The following is a 21,866-nucleotide window of genomic DNA, read 5'->3' as shown; positions in this document are numbered from 1 at the left end:
CACACTTGAGGGTAAAAGCAGGTTTCATCCCCCTTCCTTCAGTTCCTGGGGGAGTGTGTGAGGTTTGGTGGCTCATGGGAAATTTTGTGCATGCCTGATTCCACAAAGACTCCCATTCAGTTGCACGCATGCTTGACCTCTCACAGTTCAGCACTCGGCTTTGTGCTCGCATGACCTTACACTGACCAGGGGCTTCCCCTGAGGTCAGCAGTTCAATCGGATGCCTGTGTCTAATTTCATCCTGGATAGAGTACCCCTCAAATTGTCACAAAAATCTACTTTGCCCCCTTTTCCCCTGTTCTGCTGGGACCTAATTCCAATTTTCAGGGATTATGTGTGGAATGACAAGACCCTCCTGCCAATAAGGTGAATAGTCAGGTTGGTTCTGAGGCCAGTGGTATACAATAGCCAGGCATTTCCTGTCTTCCAACTAAACCTGCTCTATAAATCTGCAATCTTAAATCCTATCCTTAGAGACTATGTTAATGCCCAGTTGGTGTACACCGGAAACAACCTCGTCGCTCCAGCTGTGCCAGGAGGTGCTTTTAGCCCGAATTCCTCAAAGCTCCTGTTGCATCCTTTATTCCTGTTTCCCTTTCCTGCTTATATCTCTGTCTAGATGAAACATTATGCAAATAGCTACGTGACGAAAGACTGAGGAGATGATGTGACTTTGACAGTGATACATTTCGTATTGTTTGTAGGAGGACTCAGGAATGTACTACTTATCTTTGTATTAACGTCACAGCTCACTGAAAGGTAGTATGTTTTTATGGCCGGTAGATTGTTTTCCTCCTCCCGGCCACAGGGGGCAGCAAGTAGCGCGTGCTTGATGCTGCCGCGGCCACTTCCTGGTTATGCATCGAGGAAATACTGTTATTGGATACGGAGTGGTACATTTCTCGAAAAAGTATTTATTCTATACGCGTGCAGTCAGATACAAATAAAAAAGTTTATTGAACCTGAGGATTCGGGCTGCTTCGTTTTGCAAGACAATGCAAAATTAATAATATTAACGATACTGATGGTAACATAGGACTTCATTTCGGAGGGGAAGTAAGGACTTGGTATGAACCTGAATCTTGTCTTTCTAGTAATGAAGATAACCCTAATTTGACATTTTATTTATTGTAATGCTAGAATAAATGTATTGTTGGTTAAAATGCACTGCAATATATTGTTAATTAAAATGCACTGCAATCTCTGGTTTTAAGTATTTACATATGCCACGTGTGTGTTGTGTTTGTTCGCCGCAGAGCGCCACGTCACTGACTTGTGCAGGAAACGTCACTCACAGAGAGTCCTGCTTGGATTAGTCTGGAATTACAACAGAGATTACACCCCTGCTGACTGTTTCTCTCGAAACACATCGGATATAAACGCTGCACCCTGCAAGAAAGCCAAAATGACCTCGTCAAATTGGGGTTTGATAATGAACGTGGTGAACAGCATTGTGGGAGTCAGTGTTCTGACTATGCCCTTCTGCTTCAAACAGGTAAACAGACCTGTGGGGTTTTTAAAGCATGTTTTACACCACAGTCTGTGCAGTCTATCATTTGTGTAGTGAATCATTTATTGCCAGAATTTACACGCACCAAAAACTTTAATATGGGCGTCTCTGTACACCTTTTCATTCATACACATCAAATCAATCAATCAGTCAATATAGTGAGTGCAGTATATAAAATACTGTAGATATGGACCTGAAGCTTCAGGTAATGTTCACGTCAACTGTCGGAAAAATCACTTTAATCGTGGCATGATTATTGAAGCCAGACGGGCTGGTTAGGGAATTCTCTATCTGCTGACCTCCTGGGATTTTTCACACATGTCGGTCTCTAATGTTTACTCAGAATGGTGTGATAATGATAAAACCTCCATTGAGTGGCAGTTCTGTGGAGGGGATGAGAGAAGCTCTTGATGAGAAAAGCTAATGGAGGATGTTTAGACTGGTTTGAACTGACAGACAGGTTATGGGATTGCAATTGTGGAAAGGATAAAAGCATCTAAAAATGCAAACCTTAAGGGACATGGGTTACAACAGCCTAAGACCAATTATGATTCCATATCTATCATCCAAGAACATTGTAGCTACACAGCATCGGATGGTGGTCTGTAAGATGGTTTTGGAGGTGAAGAAGAAGAGGAGGAGAGTGAGGACTGAAAAAAGAATAAGATGGTGGAATCTGAAGGAGGAAGACTGTAGTATGAGATTCAGGGAAGAGGTCAGACAGCTAGAAAGGCAACTGGTGTGACATCTGGAAATAGAAATTAAGACAAAGAAAGTAGTGCTGGAGAGCATAAGGAGAAAGAGGTTGGCAAAACAGAATTGGGATCGACAGAGTGATAAGAAAAGTAGGCAGGAGTACTAGGAGATGCGGCAGCAGGCAAAGAGGGAAGTGGCGAAGTCGAAGGAAATGGGAGTCACACAATTAAGTTATGGGAAAGAGTAGCAGAAGCCAGGCTGAAGGAAGAGGTGACCATCTGATGCACCACAGATGCATTATTTGCTTTGAGAATGTTGATGGAGAAGGTCAGAAAGAGTTGCATTGTGTGGATTTGTGGATCTAGAGAAAGCATACGACAGGGTGCCAAGAGAGGAGTTGTGGAACTGTATGAGGAAGTCAGGTGTGGCAGATAAGTATGTGAGGGTGGTGCAGGACATGTATGAGGACAGTGTGACAGCAGTGAAGTGTGCAGTAGGAACGACAGACTGGTTCAAGGTGGAGGTTGGACTGCATCAAGGATCGGCTCTGAGCCCTTTCCTGTTTTCAGTGATAATGGACAGGTTGACGGACGAGGTCAGACTGGAGTCTCCCTGGACTATGATGTTTGCGGGTGATATTATTTGTGGTGAGAGTAGGGAGAAGTTTGAGAAGAGCCTGAAGAGGTGGAGGTACGTGCTGGAGAGAAGGGAAATGAAAGTCAGTAGGAGTAAAACAAAGTACATGTTTGTGAATGAGAGGGAGGGCAGTGGAGTGGTGTGGTTGCAGGGAGAAGAGGTGGTGAAGGGGGGGGAGTTTAGGTACCTGGGATCAACAGTGCAAAGTAATGAGAAGAGAGAAGTGAAGAAAAGAGTGCAGGCATTTTTGTAATAGAAGGGTATCTGCAAGAGTGAAAGGGAAAGTTCATAGGACTGTGGTGAGATCTGCTATGTTGTATGGTTTAGAGACAGTGGCATTGATTAAAAGACAGGAGGCAGAGCTGGAGGTAGCAGGAGGGGGAGCTGGAGGTGGCAGAGCTGAAGATGTTGAGGTTTTCGAAATCTGTAATTCAAGAACACAAAACTGAGGCTGCATTTGGGAAGGCTCACCAAAACTGTACAATCTGAGAAAAATATAGACTAGCTTGGACTAACGGATGGTAACAAGGATGGTAGGGTCAGACTTTGACACCAACATCATGAATCCAGCCTGCTTTGTGTCAAAGGTGTGGATGTAATAAAAGTTTTCTTTTCACACCGTGGACAATGTTTATGCTGATCAGTCATCGCTTGAATGGCACAGTATATTTAGGTATTGTTGCTGAGACTGTGCACCCCTTTATTGCTTTTTATTGTTTTGTGACAAACTAAGTATTTCCATTAAGGCACATCAATTCATGGGCAGATACAAGGATCTCTCATGTGGCCCATCAATATTTCATGCTATAAATGTGTATTATGTCGATTGACAAAACACAGACTATGCACATGAACACAATTTATCTTGAGCCATTGCATCTGTGATGGTTTGCTTATTTTGATTAAATTTATTTACATTTATTCTGTTCCAGTGGGGCCAATCACAAAACGACACTGTTGACATTGACTTTTGTTTATAATTGACATGTCATAGTTATTAATCTGTTTAACTTGTATGAATAGAAATCATTTAAGCAAGTCTATAAATATGTAAACAGAAACCCAATGCCATTTAAAGCTTCAGGAATATAACATTATTATTGTACACATTGGAATAATGAGCCGTGCAAAAGAAGAGAGTGGATTTAATTTATTTTTAAAATACAGCAAAAAAACCAACCAGAAAGTGGGTTTGTGGCATCTTGAAGTGTTATTTCTTTTAACTAAGTTCTGTTAGTAATTCATTTTACTTTTGTAGTTAGGAATGCTTGGACCTGACATAAAATTTTTAAATATCAGCTGATTCTCATATAGTCACAGGAAATGAGCAGAGTCTTTGCAAGCTTCTGCAGCAGAAGTTATGCAGAATATTGTCTAATGATGTCCTGTGGCTTCTTCTGTGCTCTGTTTTTATATTAGTAAGAAAAAGAAATTATGCATCCACCTGATTAGCCTCATGCAATATATCTGTTCTTGTGCTTTTATATAGTGTGGTATAGTACTAGGCACTCTGTTGCTTTTCTTCTGCTCATGGATGACCCATCAGTCCTGCATGTTTCTGGTCCATTCAGCCAGCAATACCAAGCGCAGGACTTATGCTGGACTGGGTAAGAATGACAAACACACTGCTGACCTTTTAAAAATGACATTTGGCAAAAGGACTGTGTTAGTGGTTCTATCAAAATGGTTGCCCTGCATATTTAGCTTTTTGGGTTTTGTTTGTTTATTCAGACTCGAATACCACAATAACTGTGCCAGGATTAAATATACTTTTCTTTTGCAGCTTTTCATGCCTTTGGTAAACCAGGAAAGGCTCTTGTGGAGCTGAGGTCAGATATTTGATCATTACTCAAGTTTTTTTTCCCATAGTCATTCCAATCAGACGTTGACAGAGATTTCTTTCCCTGTCTCTTTATTTCTCTAGTATGATTGGCTTAATGCTTGGTACATGTATTGCATTCTATGTGGTCATTGCAGACCTTGGATCAAACTTCTTTGCCCAACTTTTAGGACTTCAGGTAAGCATTGGCATTTTTGCTGTCTTTATCTTTATACTCAGTTAAATTCCTTTAATATGTGCTATACTGAGTTCTTAAGTCATATTTCTTACTTGAGATCAGGAGTAGATAGGCAGGTGACAAAATGGGCTAAAATAGCACCAACACACTGCTAATTAATATTTCATAAATATTTATATATAATGTTTATAGAGATGCCTCTGTAACATCCACAGAAGACATATTTATAATGCACTGAGGAAAATGCTTAGAAAACATAGATGTGATTGAGGGCTCTGTTTCATATTGCGTATCAAATAAATTAACAAATGGATTATTTAGGGTTGATGGTATAACAGTTGAAAGAAGTATTTAATATATACGTGTCTCTTTTATCTGAGATTTGCGATGCTAGTCCATGTTCTTCTCACCCCCTCAGGTAACACGCAGTTTCCGTGTCCTCTTGCTTATTGCGGTGTCACTGTTCATTGTGCTGCCTCTGAGTTTGCAGAGGAACATGATGTCCTCTATCCAGTCGTTTTCAGCCATGGCACTGATCTTCTACACGTTTTTTATGTTCACGGTGAGTCGCTTACATTATAGTTTTAAAATAAATGTAGCTTCCACACTGTCTTTTTATGATATCAACATTGGTCCACTTGGTTACAGACTTAAACCTGTACTTTTAAACATTCTTAAGAAGAATAGTTTCCAGTTTATAAATGTTGTATATGACACACATGGAACACACATAAGAAAGGCAATTTCACTTTTTAGCAATTATAGGATTAAAAGATTACGTATTGCATATTTTGAAATTGATTCGCACTTAAGACGACGTCATTTTACTCTCCTTGCAAGAGTCTTGAGAAATTAGGATTTTTAGTTCCACTGGACATTTCAGGATTTTTTTTTCTTTCCTGTTCACATGAAAATGTTGCTTGAATTTTCTTTCCTTGCTTATTTTGTGTTTGCTATCTAGCATTGTGTAGTGTGGTGTATTTGGTGGATCTGTGTGAGCAGATCCTCAATGATCCTCATATTCATCCTCCTCATCTAGTTGTTTTTCAGTTGATACTTAACTATATAAGAGTTTGTTTTGAATTCTAAGGAGGTCTTGGTGCTTTAAGGGGCTTGTTGCATCTTTTTCTCTCGCTCCCTCTCTACAATCGAAATTTCTAGTGACAAACATCATGCATATATTAGCACAAGTTACAGTAATATTAAGCTGAATCCATTGCAATCTAATGAATGTTTCTCAGTCACAGCTAATGCATCAGTTTCGTTTCATGTAATGGCCTGGCCAGGGATAAATGACTCATAATTCAGTCTTGATAATAGTTTAAATCTGATATAATGGGTTCTGGCCGCGCTGTTACAATAGTTTTACAGAGTTTGATTTTTAATGTCATAAATTTTTATGTCCCAAGTTTAACTGTCGTTGAATCATTTGACAGCCTTTAAGTGAATGAAGTTTTAATGTGTAGATTCAGGCAATGCCTGTAGTTGCTTTGTAATGTCTTAATACTTGAGCCAGTTTGCTGGGCAAGAACGCTTTCAGGCCTGTTTTGACTAGCCTTTAACCCTCTAACCTTAATGTGTCTCCCCTTTGCCCCCTTCTCTGAACCACTCTGCTCCTGGCGTGCCCTGCCTTCCTGATGGGCGCTGCCTTTCCTGCTTCTAGATAGTGTTGTCCTCTCTGCGTTTCGGCATTATCAGTGGGTCATGGGTGGAAAAAGTGAACCTGTGGCGCATCAAGGGGGTCGTGCAGTGTCTGCCAATTATCGCCACTACCTTCTGCTGCCACCCGTAAGTAGCCTACGTCCTGGACCAGAGCGTTCTACTATCATGGATTCAGCCTGATCACTGCATTATCCCCGACTTCCCCTACTCTCTCCACCTACACCCAATCAAACATCTTCATATGTTGTATTCATCCGTTTGTTTTGAGTATATGCATGTGTAAAATGACATTCTGTATGGTATGCTAAACAGGGCTTATGGTTGTGGTTTGGTGGAAGTTATTCTGGAGTTTTAAAGGAAAGTGATTAACTCTTGCTCACTTCTTTCATTTCATCTTCTGTTTTTCCCAAGACATGCTGCGATCTCCAGAGATACAAGATTTGCCTGCTCTGGGCAGATTGTGTTTCTCGTTTTTTTGTTTACAGTAGGTGCTTGGCAAAGTAGATTGAGTTAAAAAAAAATATCAAGGGCTGGCAGTAACTAGAGAGACAGCTACAGGTGATGCGGGACCGCAGAGAGGATTTTTTACATACTTTTTAAAAATGGGGTCTCCTCTCTTTCCAGTGGCCAATCTGATGGCCTGGTCAAAGTTTGTTTCCCCACATCTCCCTCTCAACCCCTTTCATAATGGGACGTTTTGTAACCCTGATGCTTTCCACTTCACCACAGATGGTGCTCTCATCCTTCAATCATGGCCTCCTCACTGGCCTATGGCTCAGCAGGGTAATTTACGTACGCTGGGACGGCGTCTTTCGCTGCATCCCTATCTGTGGCATGGCATTCGCCTGTCAGTCGTAAGTACCCCTTTCCCTGTTCCATTTCCCTTTTCCTGTGTACACGTTAGGCTGCAGTGACCTTATTTATGTTGTGACGTATGTAGGGAGGAGAAACTAAATGTTTGCTATTACAGGGGCTCCATTTTTACTGTGCAAAAATTTTAGCTTCAGTGGTGGTGTTGAGCTTTTCTGAGTGTCAGGGTTTTTTTTGTGACGTAGACAGCAGGAAATTAGAAGCTGTTGGTGTGTCAGGTGTAAAGCACTGCAAAAATGGACCCTGCTTGCTAGGCAAATGCACCGAACTCCTTCTGCAAAAACAATCAGCAAAAATCATTTCTTTTCTCTCTTTCTGGATGGGGGTAATGCAATAGGGTTTTAATGATACTACTTTCTCACTGGGATAAATGATCTTTGCCATTGCAGTCATCATAATCAAACGCTCCATTCTAACAGAGTTTACACAGTGTCATAGGCTTTGCAGATCACGTTTCAAAGAAAACTAAATTTGCTATCTTTCTGAATCACATTATTGCAGTTTTGTAGGTTTAGTACTTCCAGAAAAACATTTGTTCTTTGTCAAAGTATTTTTAAGTGCGATTTGCCACTGGAAGCCCAAGTGGGCAAGAAAATCTCTAATGTGCTAGAATGCCAAGTCCCATATTCAGATCGCCAGGAAAAAAGGCAACTGTGTAGGCTAACAAGTGGTGCCTAAGGTTATTACTTTAGCTAAATAACCTAAATAGGTCGTTTTGAATGGAATATAAAATCAAAATATAAAAATTGGCCTAAACCAATGCTAATGGTGTCATTTTTTTGTATTGTTGTTAGTCTTTTTTCGTTGTTGTTTTTTGTTTGACTTTGGTAACTTCAGTCCATGTTCTTCTGAGTCAGTGTTTCAAAAGAGAGAACTGTGTGTTCTCTCTCTCTTCATTCAGCACTCCTTCATTCTCATTCTTCATTTGCATGTTCTTTCACAGCCTGCTTTCTCCTGTCAACATAAATGTGTGAGTTTCAGGATGGGTGTGTGTTTGTGTTCACGTACGTGTGTGTGTGTGTCAGATGGTAATAGAGTGAAGGAGGTATAAGTAGAGGATTACATCATTAACGAGTACAGTGCAACCCTAGTGTGCACTTTCTACACGCACTCACACACACACACACACACATCTCTTTGGGTGTTGAGTGATGCTTGGCTCAGGTCTTTGGACAGTGGTCAGAAAGTGACACATGATGCCACTTACGCCAATCATTAGTGCAAAGGCAACCCTCCCCTGTGTGAGGACATTTTACTCTGAAGCTAACCACAAAAAAGCCCTTTCATCACCCTCTGTATATATTTCTAATGAGGTTTACTTCACACTATTATACCCAATATATCACACAAAAGATTAAATACAACTTAGTAGCTTATTTTTTTGCGGGTAAAAAGTGTTCTTAGTCGACCTGGAAGGTAGTAGATTATGTACAAATGTCAGAAACACTGACTTGCAAAAAAAAATTTTAGTCAGTTTAATCCCAGTTTTAGTGCTGAAAGGTGTTGACACTGTAATGTGTAAACACTGATGTTATTTCTGTCATAAAATATTTACGGCATGTCATATACACACTTGAGTAACACTTTTGCTAGGTGCGATCTTTTAGTGAAATCACAAAATAATTAGTGTCAACAGTTTGTCTAGTTTAACACTTGGAAGTAATCGCTGAAATGCAACCTTTTCTATGTCATTCTGTAAAGCAGGGGTTTACTAGTTCATTCGTAGTGTTTTTGATAATAACAAGCTCAATGCTGTACTTGTAGGAAGGTTGTAAATGCAATTGATTGCCAGTACTACTCAGTGGAAGCGATTCTGTCTCCTGTCTCCTCCTGTCCCTGGATTTTATTGCGAGCAGGTTCCAGCTATGAGATTGGCTGGCCTCTGGCACCAGGCCAGGCTTTGGGTAAAGAGCACATAACGTAGTGCTGTATATTCCAATAAACTGAGAATGTGCTTAGGCTGTCGGGGGAGAGGGACAGGGAGTAGGAGAGAGAGTAAGAGCAGTGAGTGGGTGAAAGAGAAAAAGGACCCAAACAAAAGCCCGACCTAGCAGAAAACTTTATAACATTCTAAAAATCTGACTCGTACTTTAGTCGCTAAATATATTGCCATAGTAAATTCCCCATTTAATGTTTTATTGCTTACTAGTTTTATTAGTTGTCTTGATGACACATGGAATTTGTTCCTTTTTTTTGTGCCTTTTCCCCTTTTGGCTTCCCAGAGATAGCCAATTCTTCATCATTTTCCCATCCCATCATTTCTCTTTCTCTCCTACTGCTTCTTTTCTAAGGGTTTTATTCAGCTAATGTAAAACAAATTATTGAGCTTTCACTTTACTTTCCATTTTCTTCTTTGCTCTTAATCTAGTGCATGAGCTACCAACTTATAATGATGTTTTATAGTAGTGGCGCATGTTTTATTAGAAGTATGTAAGGTAGAATTGATGCGATTACCAATACACACGCAAATGCATAAGTACATGTGGTAAGAGCACCGGAGTTCTGTGCAAAAAAAAAAAAAAAGCTCCTCTGTTTTACAGACAGGTGCTGCCTACCTATGACAGCCTGGACGAGCCCTCGGTTAAGAGAATGAGCACCATATTTACCTCTTCACTCAATGTTGTTACCACGTTTTACATCACGGTAAGTGTGTGTGTGTGTGTGTGTGTGTGCGCATGTATTTATTTATTTATTTTCATATGTTTGTGAGAGATTTATAAAATAAAATAGCTTGAGAACAGTGCTGTTGACTGAGCTTTCTGATGACAGCAATGCTCTGTTAGAGGGACATGTTTTTTCCATTTCTCCTTTACTACACCAGGGACTAGATAAAAATGATTAGAGCTACATTCTTTACTTATTTTGATTTCTTAGTATAACAGACACAAACACGAATATGGGCTAGAAATAAATGCTTGTCTGGGCTGTGCTTGTATAAATACTTGCCTTGAATATTCTATTAAATATGTTTTATTGTCCAAGTGAATCCAGTCATGCACTGTGGGGAGAATGAGGAAGTCGCTGCCTTGTTAGAGCATTTTTGTACATGCAATTATAAAAATTATCCATAAATAACCAGAACAATTCTTTAAGCTGAAAAAGCAGCCCAGTGTTAAATATATTCCCTGATGTGTTGTGTACCTTTACCCACAAGAGTCTTCTTACTGGACATTCCCAGGATATTCACTACTAGTAAGCTTCCTGTTTCCCACACCGTCTCTAGCATCTGTTATGTTCCCAGTGTAGCAAGCTTTCTGCTTGGGAATAATAATAAAAAATGAACACCACTTATCCCACTGAGCTCTCTCCTTACATGCAAATTAGTGTATTTCCACTGCGAATTATGGAGCTTAATCTTAATGTGAATCTTAATGTGAAATTGCTATGCTCCTGCTTTCTTCCAAATTGTATTTGAGGTTATCTGTAGAATTTGGTTTATTTAGCAGGAGGCTCTTGTCTAATTTGGATATAATACCTTGAGGCTCCAATAAAATCATTCATGCTTTATTGCTAAAATGTATTTTAGCCTTTTTCTAATGGTTTAGTCAAAATAATGCAGTAACTGAAATGCTCATTTTCAAAGCAATAATATTTTTCTTGCTGGCATCATTGAAGAAAAGGCTATGCTGTTGTTTTTATCACTCATTGAAATCGGAAATTATTCGATTAAGAAATCTGAAACAAATCAATTTTAATGCATGGCTTAAAATTAAAACGGATTTACCTCTTTTCTGTTTTGTCACAAAAACTTTACACCTTATTTCTTTGGCATTTAGCATTAGAAAATCACATTTAGTTGATCAGTTTTTCGGGCTGAATTATTAAAAGCATCAGGACACAGTTCTTATTAAGTGGCCATTGCACTGCATTGCATTCATGGCAAACCTGAAGTCCTTCTCTGTCCTCTGGAGAGATCAGGGGTCTGTTAACCTCTCATCTGCTGTACTTTCCATTTAATACCTTAGGTAATTACTCTCTTCTGTCTCAGCGTGGCAGCACACTCATATTCTTTCAGTTTAAACAGAAAGAAATAGGTAGAGTGCGAATGACAGAAACAGTCTGAATGGCACTTTTCTTCCACCACATAAACATCAGCCCACTTCATCAGTCTCCAACGCCACCCTCTTTTAGTCCTCCATAAATATTTTCAGGTGGAATGCTATTTAAGACCGTGTCAGATTTTTTTGTTCTGTTTCTCATACAGCAGCAAATAAATGTTACCTTGAGAGATAATAGTGCTTTCATGTGTTTTTCGGCTGCTCCTGCATTTTCACATTTGTACTTCTTAGTCCCTTGCTTTCTTACTCTGAACAAATGTAGGGAAGGGGGGCTGTGTTCAGAGTAGCGCAGGAGATTTGTGGTGCGCTCAAGGACTTTTGTCTGGTGTTGTTCCTAGAGGAACCCTTTATTTACCTCTGTGGATAGATCAAGGCCGATTTGAGTAGCAGGGTTCTGTTGCTTTTTCTCTTTACTGTGGGCGTTCAGGGGCCAATGGGATCAAAAGTCCTTTGAAAAAAAAATGTTTCTTGCATAGCTCTGCACTATTGTTTTGTCAAATAAACACTACCATTGCTCCATCTGGAGTAGTTAGAAGCGTATCAGTAATATTACCAGTTTGTAGTCAAAAAACAATTTAATATTGGGATGAACATAAATATATTGAACTGGATGTTGGTAGTTCATCTTCTCTAGCATTATCTACCCTTACTGTTTGCCTTTTTGTCTTAAATTTTTTTCCACAACAGGTGGGATTCTTTGGCTATGTAAGTTTCACAGACACCATAGCTGGGAATGTGCTGATGAATTTTCCCTCTAACCTTGTGACTGATATGATCCGAGTGGGCTTCATGATGTCTGTAGCCGTGGGCTTCCCCATGATGATCCTGCCCTGCAGGCAAGCCATCAACACCATGCTGTTTGAGCAGCAGGTAAGATAGGATTTTATCACAACCGTGTTTTAAACTACAGCATCTTCCACCACAACTGGAATCCTGTCAGAATTCTCACAAAAAAATCTTTTGCCATATTTTGCAAATTCATTGGTTTTGTTTATCATACTGGTCTGTACCTTCTTAGTGGTTCCCATTAAACTCAGAGTCCTGTTCCAGCTTTGCATCATCGCAGACCTTAGTGGCAACAGGAGTCTTGATATAAGGCGTTGGGCAGCAGCTACAGAGCAGACAGATTCAGGAGGGAAATAAAAATGTATGATTGATGAAGAGAATGAAAGAGCTGCTCCATAAAGTTGCTGAGACATTGGCTCACTGTGTAACTGCTGCTGTGCTGAATCAGCTCAGATGCCAGCACACCGAAGCAAACTCTGCCATGCAAACCCACTGAAGGGTATTGTCCCATTGAGAAAACATAATGTTATGCAGGTCCTTTACGAGCTTGAACACTGAAACGAATTTTCTTATGTAACTGCCTGTTGAACTGTCACTACACGTGTTTTTTTTGTTTGTGTTTTTCAGCAGAAGGATGGCACTTTTGCTGCCGGTGGATACATGCCGCCCCTTCGCTTCAAGTGCATTACTCTGTGCATTGTCTTTGGCACTATGCTGGGAGGTATCCTCATCCCGAATGGTTAGTGTCTTCATGCGTGAATGTCTATTTATCTGTGTGTGTACCTGTCATTTTATTTTGTTTAAATCTATACAGCTAAGGTTTAGTCAGATTGGTCTTAATGGCACTGTCACTTCTGACATCACACTGCACTCTAGTCCATTCTAGAAAATGGAAACTGATGCTCCCTTATACCAACCCTTCCCACTCTGCAGCATTCATTCCTTAATAGCAAAGCTGGATAACAAAGAAGCGTGTTTTTAGGGAGAAGAAGATCTATGTTTTATTCATACTTTGGAGCTGTTGTTGACATGGTTCTGCTTGACTCTGTGGATCCAATTAGGCTAATAGAGTGGAAGAGAGTAAGATACTCAGATGGGATTGAAAAGGAAGCATAGCTTTGTCCAAAGTGATGCCTGCCAGTGTCATTGCAGCCACAAATCCAACTGTAGGGAAAGAGATACTGTATTGCATAAATTTAAGCAAAACAGTATGTCTGCTTTTAGGTTAAAAGATGTTTTATGGGCTTTTTGCCCACTCTGGTGACACAAGGGCACTATGGAGAAAAGATAGCAACAGTGATTTGGGAGATTAGAGTCAACATTCTTCACATATTGACATTGAATCAGTTTTAGTATTATATATAAAAAAAAAAGATTGTATTCAATTGTGCCTGTATGAGTGTTTTACAATGAACTATTAATATTTGTGTGTATTACAGTTGAGACTATCCTGGGTCTGACTGGAGCCACTATGGGCAGCCTGATCTGCTTCATCTGCCCTGCTCTCATATACAGGAAGATCATGAAGAATGGCCTTGCTGCTCAGGTACTGCACATGTAGCATGTCTATGCAAATCTTGCATATTGCTGAACGGAGCACATTGGAACAGAATATAAAATGAAAATATTTTATGTCTCTGCATGAAATCTATTCAAATAGCGAGCGAATAGTGCTCAAGTCTGAGAGATGCATTTACATGGTGACTATGTTTGTGCATATACATGTATTTGTGAGATTGTAGATTACTGTTGTATTATATAGAAATGCACAGATATTGACTTTGCATGTATTTTATTTTGTTCAGTGTGCTTCAGCTGCTCCGTCTCTAACCTTAGTTACGCTAAACTCCAGAGCAGGCAGCAGCCTGGTATTCGTTTTTAATTAGTACTGCCATACAGATGTGATGTGTTGTGCCCAGTGATGGTGGTCACAAGCTGTTCTGTGATCTCTATATAACCATGGTTGCCCAGCATGGGTCTGCCAGCCAATAGAGTCTGTCCAAAAGGACTTTGTCCTAATTTAGGGGAATGCACAAAAGATAATTTGTAATAGTTTTTTTCTTATCCATAATGGCCACAGCAGGTGTTTGGGTTGGCATGAGAAAGTAATGCCCCCTGCTAGGATAGTGGCCCTTTTTCTAAGCCAAGTACCCTGAAGCAACTAATGTTGAAATACCCTAGTTTAAGTTTGGTTTTAAAGACTATTAATGCTAAATAGAAAAACATCTTTATGGATTTGTTTTTAATGAGGCAAAAATGTAACACCTCTCTCTCTCTCTCTCTCTCTCTCTCTCTCTCTCTCTCTCTCTCTCTCTCTCTCTCTCTCTCTCTCTCTCTCTCTCTCTCTCTCTCTCTCTCTCTCTCTCTCTCTCTCTCTCTCTCTCTCTTTTTCTCTAGCTGGTTCTATGGGTTGGACTTGGGATTCTGCTCTTAAGCACCTTCACCACTCTGTCCATATCCAGTGAGCCAGATCAAATACAGCCTCCTGCTATCGTCCCCAAAACGAATGACAAACCTCCTGTTGTTCCTGTGCCAGAGCTGCCCAAACATCTTGGTAAGTCAATGATGTGGTGAGAGGAAAGAGACCAATGGGACAAATGCAAATTGAAAAGAAGGAAATGGAGTGAGAAACAGATCATAAAGAGCAATGGCTGGTGCAGAGTGAACAGGACAAACTCCAGAATTAGGCCTTTTCTGCGTTGTGACCTAAATGATGCCCTTCAAGCCGAAATGCACTTTGTCCCAAAGAGCAGTAGCGAGACAGCCGCTGGCGTTTTCCTGCTCAAACTCCAGCCGAGGGAGAGAGGGATGGGAGGGCATCCAAATACAGAATAAAGTAAAGGAAATGATGGAGGGACCCAAATTCCCCTACTGTAAAAAGGGATGAGAGTTGTAAAAAAAACTGCACAAGGGCAGGTTAGACAGCTTTATGTCCATACACTCTTTTTCTTTCCTCTCGCTTTCTATCTGCTGCATTCCCTCCCTCCTCTCTCACCATACCTCCTCCTACCCCCCCTCTGAGTGACACTGACATTTATCACTGAGTGGACACCCACTTCCACACCTGTTTCCTGTTTACTGCGTGCTGGTGGGGGCAGCTGTGCGGAAACACAGGACTCCGGGCGCGAGTGAGTGAGTGTGAACGGGGGAGTGAGTAGAAAAGCCATGAAGACATGTGAGGGAGTGTGTCTGCAGGCACAAAACACCAAATTTTCATGGTTTGCACTTCACATTTTCTATTGCTCTTGTTTTTGTTCACTCCTCCCTTCCGTGTTATCTCTTTGGACGCCGCTGTAAGTGAACTAGGCACCTTTAAGATTGTGGGATTTCTTCATCGTGGCTTATTTGCTAATAAAACACAGGTTATAATTATTTAATGGAATGTAAATAAAGGATAAATTAAACTCTGTTCATCCCACCCTGGCTGGGTGCTGTGAATTAAAGCATAGACCCAGGTCAAGTAAACAGTGTAAATATTTAAAGGCATTTCTTTTTTTTTTTTTTTTTTTTTTACCGTAGGACAAATAGTAGGTATAGTATGGTATATGGAAAAAGTGGAAAGTGCTATCATATATGGATTGTGCTATCAATCTATAAATTGCTTATCTTAAGTAGAATTCAAGTTTAATGATCTATATTCTGTGGTCACACATACTCTGCTGCCCCCTGCTGATGCTTTTATTTCTGTCAGGTAAACTGAAAAATCTGTATAGTTTGGGAGGCTTTGCGATGCTATGTTTTATATAATATAATTTTATAATATAATATTTAAATGTTATATTATCTTTTTAAAGATTTGCAATCAACGGAAATCATGAGTGTGTGATGTCACGCATGATCTCACTGACTTTTTTTCTCTCTGTTCGGCTGCAGTAACCCCAGTGGTTCCAGTTGTAGCAGGAAACCCGGACAATCCTAAGCCGGCTGTGGAGCAGATCCTGCCTGCAGAAGAGGCAAAGGCCCCAAAGGAGAAGGAGCCAGCTGAGCCACCACAGATAAAAGTACCAGTGGAAGTGCTTGAGAGGAATAAGAATGAGGAGGTCCAACTGAATCCTCCTGGAGCAGGTAATTCAGTATAAAACGGTGCCAGTTTGCAGGTCTTTAATATTTTAACAGACCCTACAGTACATAGTTCCTAAAGTTTGCAATTGCTTCATCTTTGTAAATGTTAGAAGAAGAAAACCAAAGTTATTAGATCCTTGTGATCCTACTCAACAACGTATATATATATATATATATATATATATATATATATATATATATATATATATATATATATATATATATATATAATTATATCTTTCCCTCCCAGAAGTCGCAGTGCCTGATGGAGAGGCTCATCGCCATGAACCACCCATCCCTCATGACGAGGTCCACATAGAGAAACGCAAGAACCAGCAGGAGCTTTATGAAGAACAGAAGCAAGTTGCTAAAAAGGAAGAGGAGGAGTTAGCAGAACAGGGGGCAGGCCAGCAGCAAGAGGCGACACAAGATAAACTCAAGAATGATGTGGTGCCAAAAAAGCAGGACGTTGCGAACATCCATGTGGCCCAGGACCTTGCCAATGAGATTCATGAGAAGGTGAAAGAACAGCAGCAGCCAGAGTTAGTGGCGGAGGTGCATAAATCTGTGGAACAGCCATCTTTAGTAAAGGTCCAAGATGCTGGGAACAACCTGCCTGCTAATAAGAAACCAGAGGAAAGTGATAAAAAAGCAGCTGAATCTAAATCTGAGAAACGTGAGTACCTTTAAGCAACAGTTCAGACTTTATTCATTGGAGGTGTAAAGACAACAAATTTGGATTTAATTCAAACAATCTAATGGATGGATTTATATACCAGCCTAGATCTCGTTCAACTTTAAAAAGGAAAATGGCTTAAAAGTGATATTACAGTTAAAACTGATATTACTGTGTGAACATTGCCACAAAATATTCTAATAATACTATTTAATTCTCTTTTCACATAGGAGATAGGGACAGCTTTGCTATTTTTCTTTGAAGTTAATGACACTAAAGCACAGTTTGTGAAGTTGTGAAGTAAACAACAAAAAACAAAACAAAACAAACGGAACTGAACTGAATCATATATTATCAGGCCTGAATCAAACTATCACTGCAAAATTGTATTGTATCAGATTAGCGTAGTTTATTTAACCTCAGTCACTGACTGATCCACTGTACAGATGCTGAACCAGGGGTCCATTTGCCTGAGGTGCATGATGGTGGTACCAGTCAAGAGCATAAGGAAGAGAAGAAACTGGATGGGAAAGACACCAAGGAAGTTGATGGAGACAAGATGGAAGGTAAATGAGCTTGAGCGGTCCAAGGCAGCTGACCTTAAACACAAAAAAAAACAGGGTTCTTTATTTTGGACCTTCACTGAATAGTTTTAAGTGTTTGGAACTTATTGAATGTTACTACATAAAACTTTGTGTAAGAGTTTGGCAATATTCATATACAGAGCAATATATTTATATACAGTGAGGAAAATAAGTATTTGAACACCCTGCTATTTTGCAAGTTCTCCCACTTAGAAATCATGGAGGGGTCTGAAATTGTCATCGTAGGTGCATGTCCACTGTGAGAGACATAATCTAAAAAAAAAAAATCCAGAAATCACAATATATGATTTTTAAACTATTTTTTTGTATGATACAGCTGCAAATAAGTATTTGAACACCTGTCTATCAGCTAGAATTCTGACCCTCAAAGACCTGTTAGTCTGCCTTTAAAATCTCCACCTCCACTACATTTATTATCCTAAATTAGATGCACCTGTTTGAGGTCGTTAGCTGCATAAAGACACCTGTCCACCCCATACAATCAGTAAGAATCCAACTACTAACATGGCCAAGACCAAAGAGCTGTTCAAAGACACTAGAGACAAAATTGTACACCTCCACAAGGCTGGAAAGGGCTACGGGGAAATTGCCAAGCAGCTTGGTGAAAAAAGGTCCACTGTTGGAGCAATCATTAGAAAATGGATGAAGCTAAAAATGACTGTCAATCTCCCTCGGACTGGGGCTCCATGCAAGATCGCACCTCGTGGGGTCTCAATGATCCTATGGAAGGTGAGAAATCAGCCCAGAACTACACGGGAGGAGCTGGTCAATGACCTGAAAAGAGCTGGGACCACCGTTTCCAAGGTTACTGTTGGTAACACACTAAGACGTCATGGTTTGAAATCATGCATGGCACGGAAGGTTCCCCTGCTTAAACCAGCACATGTCCAGGCACGTCTTAAGTTTGCCAATGACCATTTGGATGATCCAGAGGAGTCATGGGAGAAAGTCATGTGGTCAGAAGAGACCAAAATATAACTTTTGGGTCATAATTCCACTAAACGTGTTTGGAGGAAGAAGAATGATTAATACCATCCCAAGAACACCATCCCTACTGTGAAGCATGGGGGTGGTAGCATCATGCTTTGGGGGTGTTTTTCTGCACATGGGACAGGGCGACTGCACTGTATTAAGGAGAGGATAACTGGGGCCATGTATTGCGAGATTTTGGGGAACAACCTCCTTCCCTCAGTTAGAGCATTGAAGATGGGTCGAGGCTGGGTCTTCCAACATGACAATGACCCTAAGCACACAGCCAGGATAACCAAGGAGTGGCTCTGTAAGAAGCATATCAAGGTTCTGGCGTGGCCTAGCCAGTCTCCAGACCTAAACCCAATAGAGAATCTTTGGAGGGAGCTCAAAGTCAGTGTTTCACAGTGACAGGACAGAAACCTGACTGATCTAGAGAAGATCTGTGTGGAGGAGTGGGCCAAAATCCCTCCTGCAGTGTGTGCAAACCTGGTGAAAAACTACAGGAAACGTTTGACCTCTGTAATTGCAAACAAAGGCTCCTGTACCAAATATTAACATTGACTTTCTCAGGTGTTCAAATACTTATTTGCAGCTGTATCATACAAATAAATAGTTACAAAATCATATATTGTGATTTCTGGATTTTTTTTTTAGATTATGTCTCTCACAGTGGACATGCACCTACGATGACAATTTCAGACCCCTCCATGATTTCTAAGTGGGAGAACTTGCAAAATAGCAGGGTGTTCAAAAACTTATTTTCCTCACTGTAAGTTCACCTCTGTGCTATATCACTTAAATGTCATGTGATTATAAATGTAACAACTCCCACGAATTGCATTAGTTTATTGTAGAATTTTCCATAAACAAAAACTAGTTTGGAAAGACAATATTGATAATGAAGTCCCCAAAGCAGAAAATCAATTCAACAAAATGAATAAAAGCTTCAATCATAGAGACTTTTGTTGAAACATAATTGCATTAATCTTAAACAGCAAAACTTTTGGATCTTAGTTTTGAATCTATCTACATTTCTGCATCAAGTCTATACAAATCTTATTGTGAGATTTCACAAAGATTAAAAGAGATCAGTTGCAGCAGTATTCAGGAGGAAGTCAACAAAACCCCTCAAGCAAAGAGGTGCTGAAATGTTGTCAGAATGCTGCCCGTCCAGATATTTGTGCAACATTGGTATCCATCATGCCTATAAGGATTGAGTCTGTCATCAAATATAAGGTTCCTTATATATGTCCTATAATTTAATATAACAAATTTATACAGATACAAATTTTACATAAAAGCAAATACAATACTGTTTAAATTAGATGTAATTCAATTACTGTAAGTGTCAATCCTGGTACATTTAAGTGATATTGCACAGATGTGTGCTTACTTCAGTTGTATACGGTACATATTTCTTGATTATTATTGAGAACATTTGTATGATTTGTATAAGCTTCAATGGTCAGTAGTCAATTTCTTTTCAGTTTTTTGTTTCTGACATTTTCTGAAGTCACTGCAAGCTGACCCTGCTTGGTTTTGCTTTATCATGATGAAATATCTTGCAAAAGCACAGTGAATCACAGTTTCTTTTGCTTGGCCTGAGTTTTAATAAGGCGCTCTTAAGCCACACTTTGCTCTGTCTTTTTCTGTCTCTTTCTCCACTGCTCTGTTGTGCCACGGATTCCTGCCACAGTGATAAAAAAGATCGTTGCAGGTATGAGGCTCTGTAGCCTTGGACTTCTAACATGCTGATTTTGACATGTACACCTTAGACACCTTCTGTTAACAATACACTATTTTCTTTATCTCAAAATTCTTTCTTAAACTTCTTGGTTTCACTTGAGTTCATGGCTACTGCTACTGAAAGCACACAGATTTAAATAACATTCAGCTGAACTTTTTTTTTTTTTTTTTTTTTTACCAATTTCACAGTAGTTCACACACTAATATTTACCTGAGTGCATAAATAATTGCATGGCTAATAACAATATGCCTCCAGTTAATTTTCCTAGATCATTATTGCAAAGTAAGGCAAACCTAATTCAAATAATAAGTTTTACTCAGATCTACAATACTAATAGCTGATTATTGTCTATAAATGTCTCTATATGGCTCTTTTTTTAAGATAATTTATTTGTCCCACAGTGGGGACATTTATAAAATGTATTGTGTTGTTTCTCTTTTTTCAGAGGGGGTTCTGGACCATGCTGTGCTTCTGCAGGTGATCAAAGAGCAGCAGGTACAGCAAAAGAGGCTGCTGGACCAACAGGAGAAACTTCTGGCTGTTATTGAGGAACAGCACAAAGAGATCCATCAGAAAAAGGATGAAGACGAGGAACCCAAAGCTGCAGGTCAGTCTACTAAAGGTCACATCTAGATGATGTGAAAATGGGTTTTTTAAAGATGACATAATAACATTCCCACAACAACATATATATAATATACACACATGTATATGTATGAAAATTCTCTAATTTTGGACGTACCCCCTATGGTACCTTAGTGAATCATCTAGATATTATGTCAGTTATGTCAATAATGACAATTGATCACTCAATTTAATTAATATAAATAAATGGGTTTTGCATTATTTTATTTATTCTATTTTATTTGTATAAAATATTATCAAAGCAGGCATTTTATTAAAAATTCTTAAAAAAATGTAAACTGTTCAAATGTTCATCACAAATGTTAATAATAATAAACTGCGTTAATATAAAACAACATGCAATTTTATGTTTTACACTTCTTTCCCCCCTAACCGTACTAAAATTGAACCGGACTGTGACTTAAATATGTACCGAACAGTGAATCTTCTGTAAATTTACACCCATAAAATAAATCCTATCTATCTATCTATCTATCTATCTATCTATCTATCTATCTATCTATCTATCTAGCTATCTAGCTATCTAGCTATCTAGCTATCTATCTATCTATCTAGCTAGCTAGCTAGCTAGCTAGCCAAAAATATCACTCACCCATTAAAATAATTGAATTCAGGTGTTCTAATCACTTTTATGGTTACAGGTGTATAAAATCAAGCACTTGGGCTTGTAGACTGCTTCTACAAACATTTGTGAAAGACCGGTCGCTCTGAGGAGCTCAGTGACTTCCAGTGTGGTACCATGATAAGATGCCATCTGTGCAAAAAGTCCAGTCATGTAATTTTCTCAATAAATATTCCACAGTCAACTGTTAGTGCTGTTATAACAAAGTGAAAGCGATCGGCAACGACAGCAACTCAGCCACAAAGTATTAGGCCATATAAAATCACAAAGCGGGGTCAGGCTGAGACGCATAGTGCACAGA

The 21,866-nt window shown here is 39.5% G+C and overlaps 1 protein-coding gene across 3 annotated transcripts in view; it reads left to right on the top strand.

Moving 5' to 3' along the window:
- Window positions 1-831: 831 nt before the first annotated feature.
- slc38a10 (solute carrier family 38 member 10) overlaps window positions 832-21,866 on the top strand; it is a 29,177-nt gene continuing 8,142 nt past the window's right edge. Inside the window, exons 1-16 of one of the 3 annotated variants that reach the window (XM_083555874.1) lie at window positions 832-1,056; window positions 1,257-1,495; window positions 4,332-4,449; window positions 4,626-4,671; window positions 4,767-4,860; window positions 5,279-5,422; window positions 7,252-7,376; window positions 9,933-10,035; window positions 12,138-12,320; window positions 12,864-12,975; window positions 13,676-13,782; window positions 14,634-14,790; window positions 16,110-16,301; window positions 16,549-16,974; window positions 17,433-17,540; window positions 20,744-20,905. In XM_083555874.1, coding sequence (XP_083412000.1) covers window positions 1,406-1,495; window positions 4,332-4,449; window positions 4,626-4,671; window positions 4,767-4,860; window positions 5,279-5,422; window positions 7,252-7,376; window positions 9,933-10,035; window positions 12,138-12,320; window positions 12,864-12,975; window positions 13,676-13,782; window positions 14,634-14,790; window positions 16,110-16,301; window positions 16,549-16,974; window positions 17,433-17,540; window positions 20,744-20,905 — 2,167 coding nt within the window. In that variant the 5' untranslated portion in view covers window positions 832-1,056; window positions 1,257-1,405. Of the gene's footprint in view, window positions 1,068-1,256; window positions 1,496-4,331; window positions 4,450-4,625; window positions 4,672-4,766; window positions 4,861-5,278; window positions 5,423-6,523; window positions 6,649-7,251; window positions 7,377-9,932; window positions 10,036-12,137; window positions 12,321-12,863; window positions 12,976-13,675; window positions 13,783-14,633; window positions 14,791-16,109; window positions 16,302-16,548; window positions 16,975-17,420; window positions 17,541-20,743; window positions 20,906-21,866 lie in introns of all 3 variants that reach the window. The other 2 variants (XM_083555875.1, XM_083555873.1) reach the window with 2 other exon arrangements.

Source organism: Silurus aristotelis (assembly GCF_946808225.1).
Source record: "Silurus aristotelis genome assembly, chromosome: 12".
NCBI classification, from domain to species: Eukaryota; Metazoa; Chordata; class Actinopteri; order Siluriformes; family Siluridae; genus Silurus; species Silurus aristotelis.
Note: the sequence above shows the minus strand (reverse complement) of the source record. Positions and strands in the feature narration are given on the sequence as shown.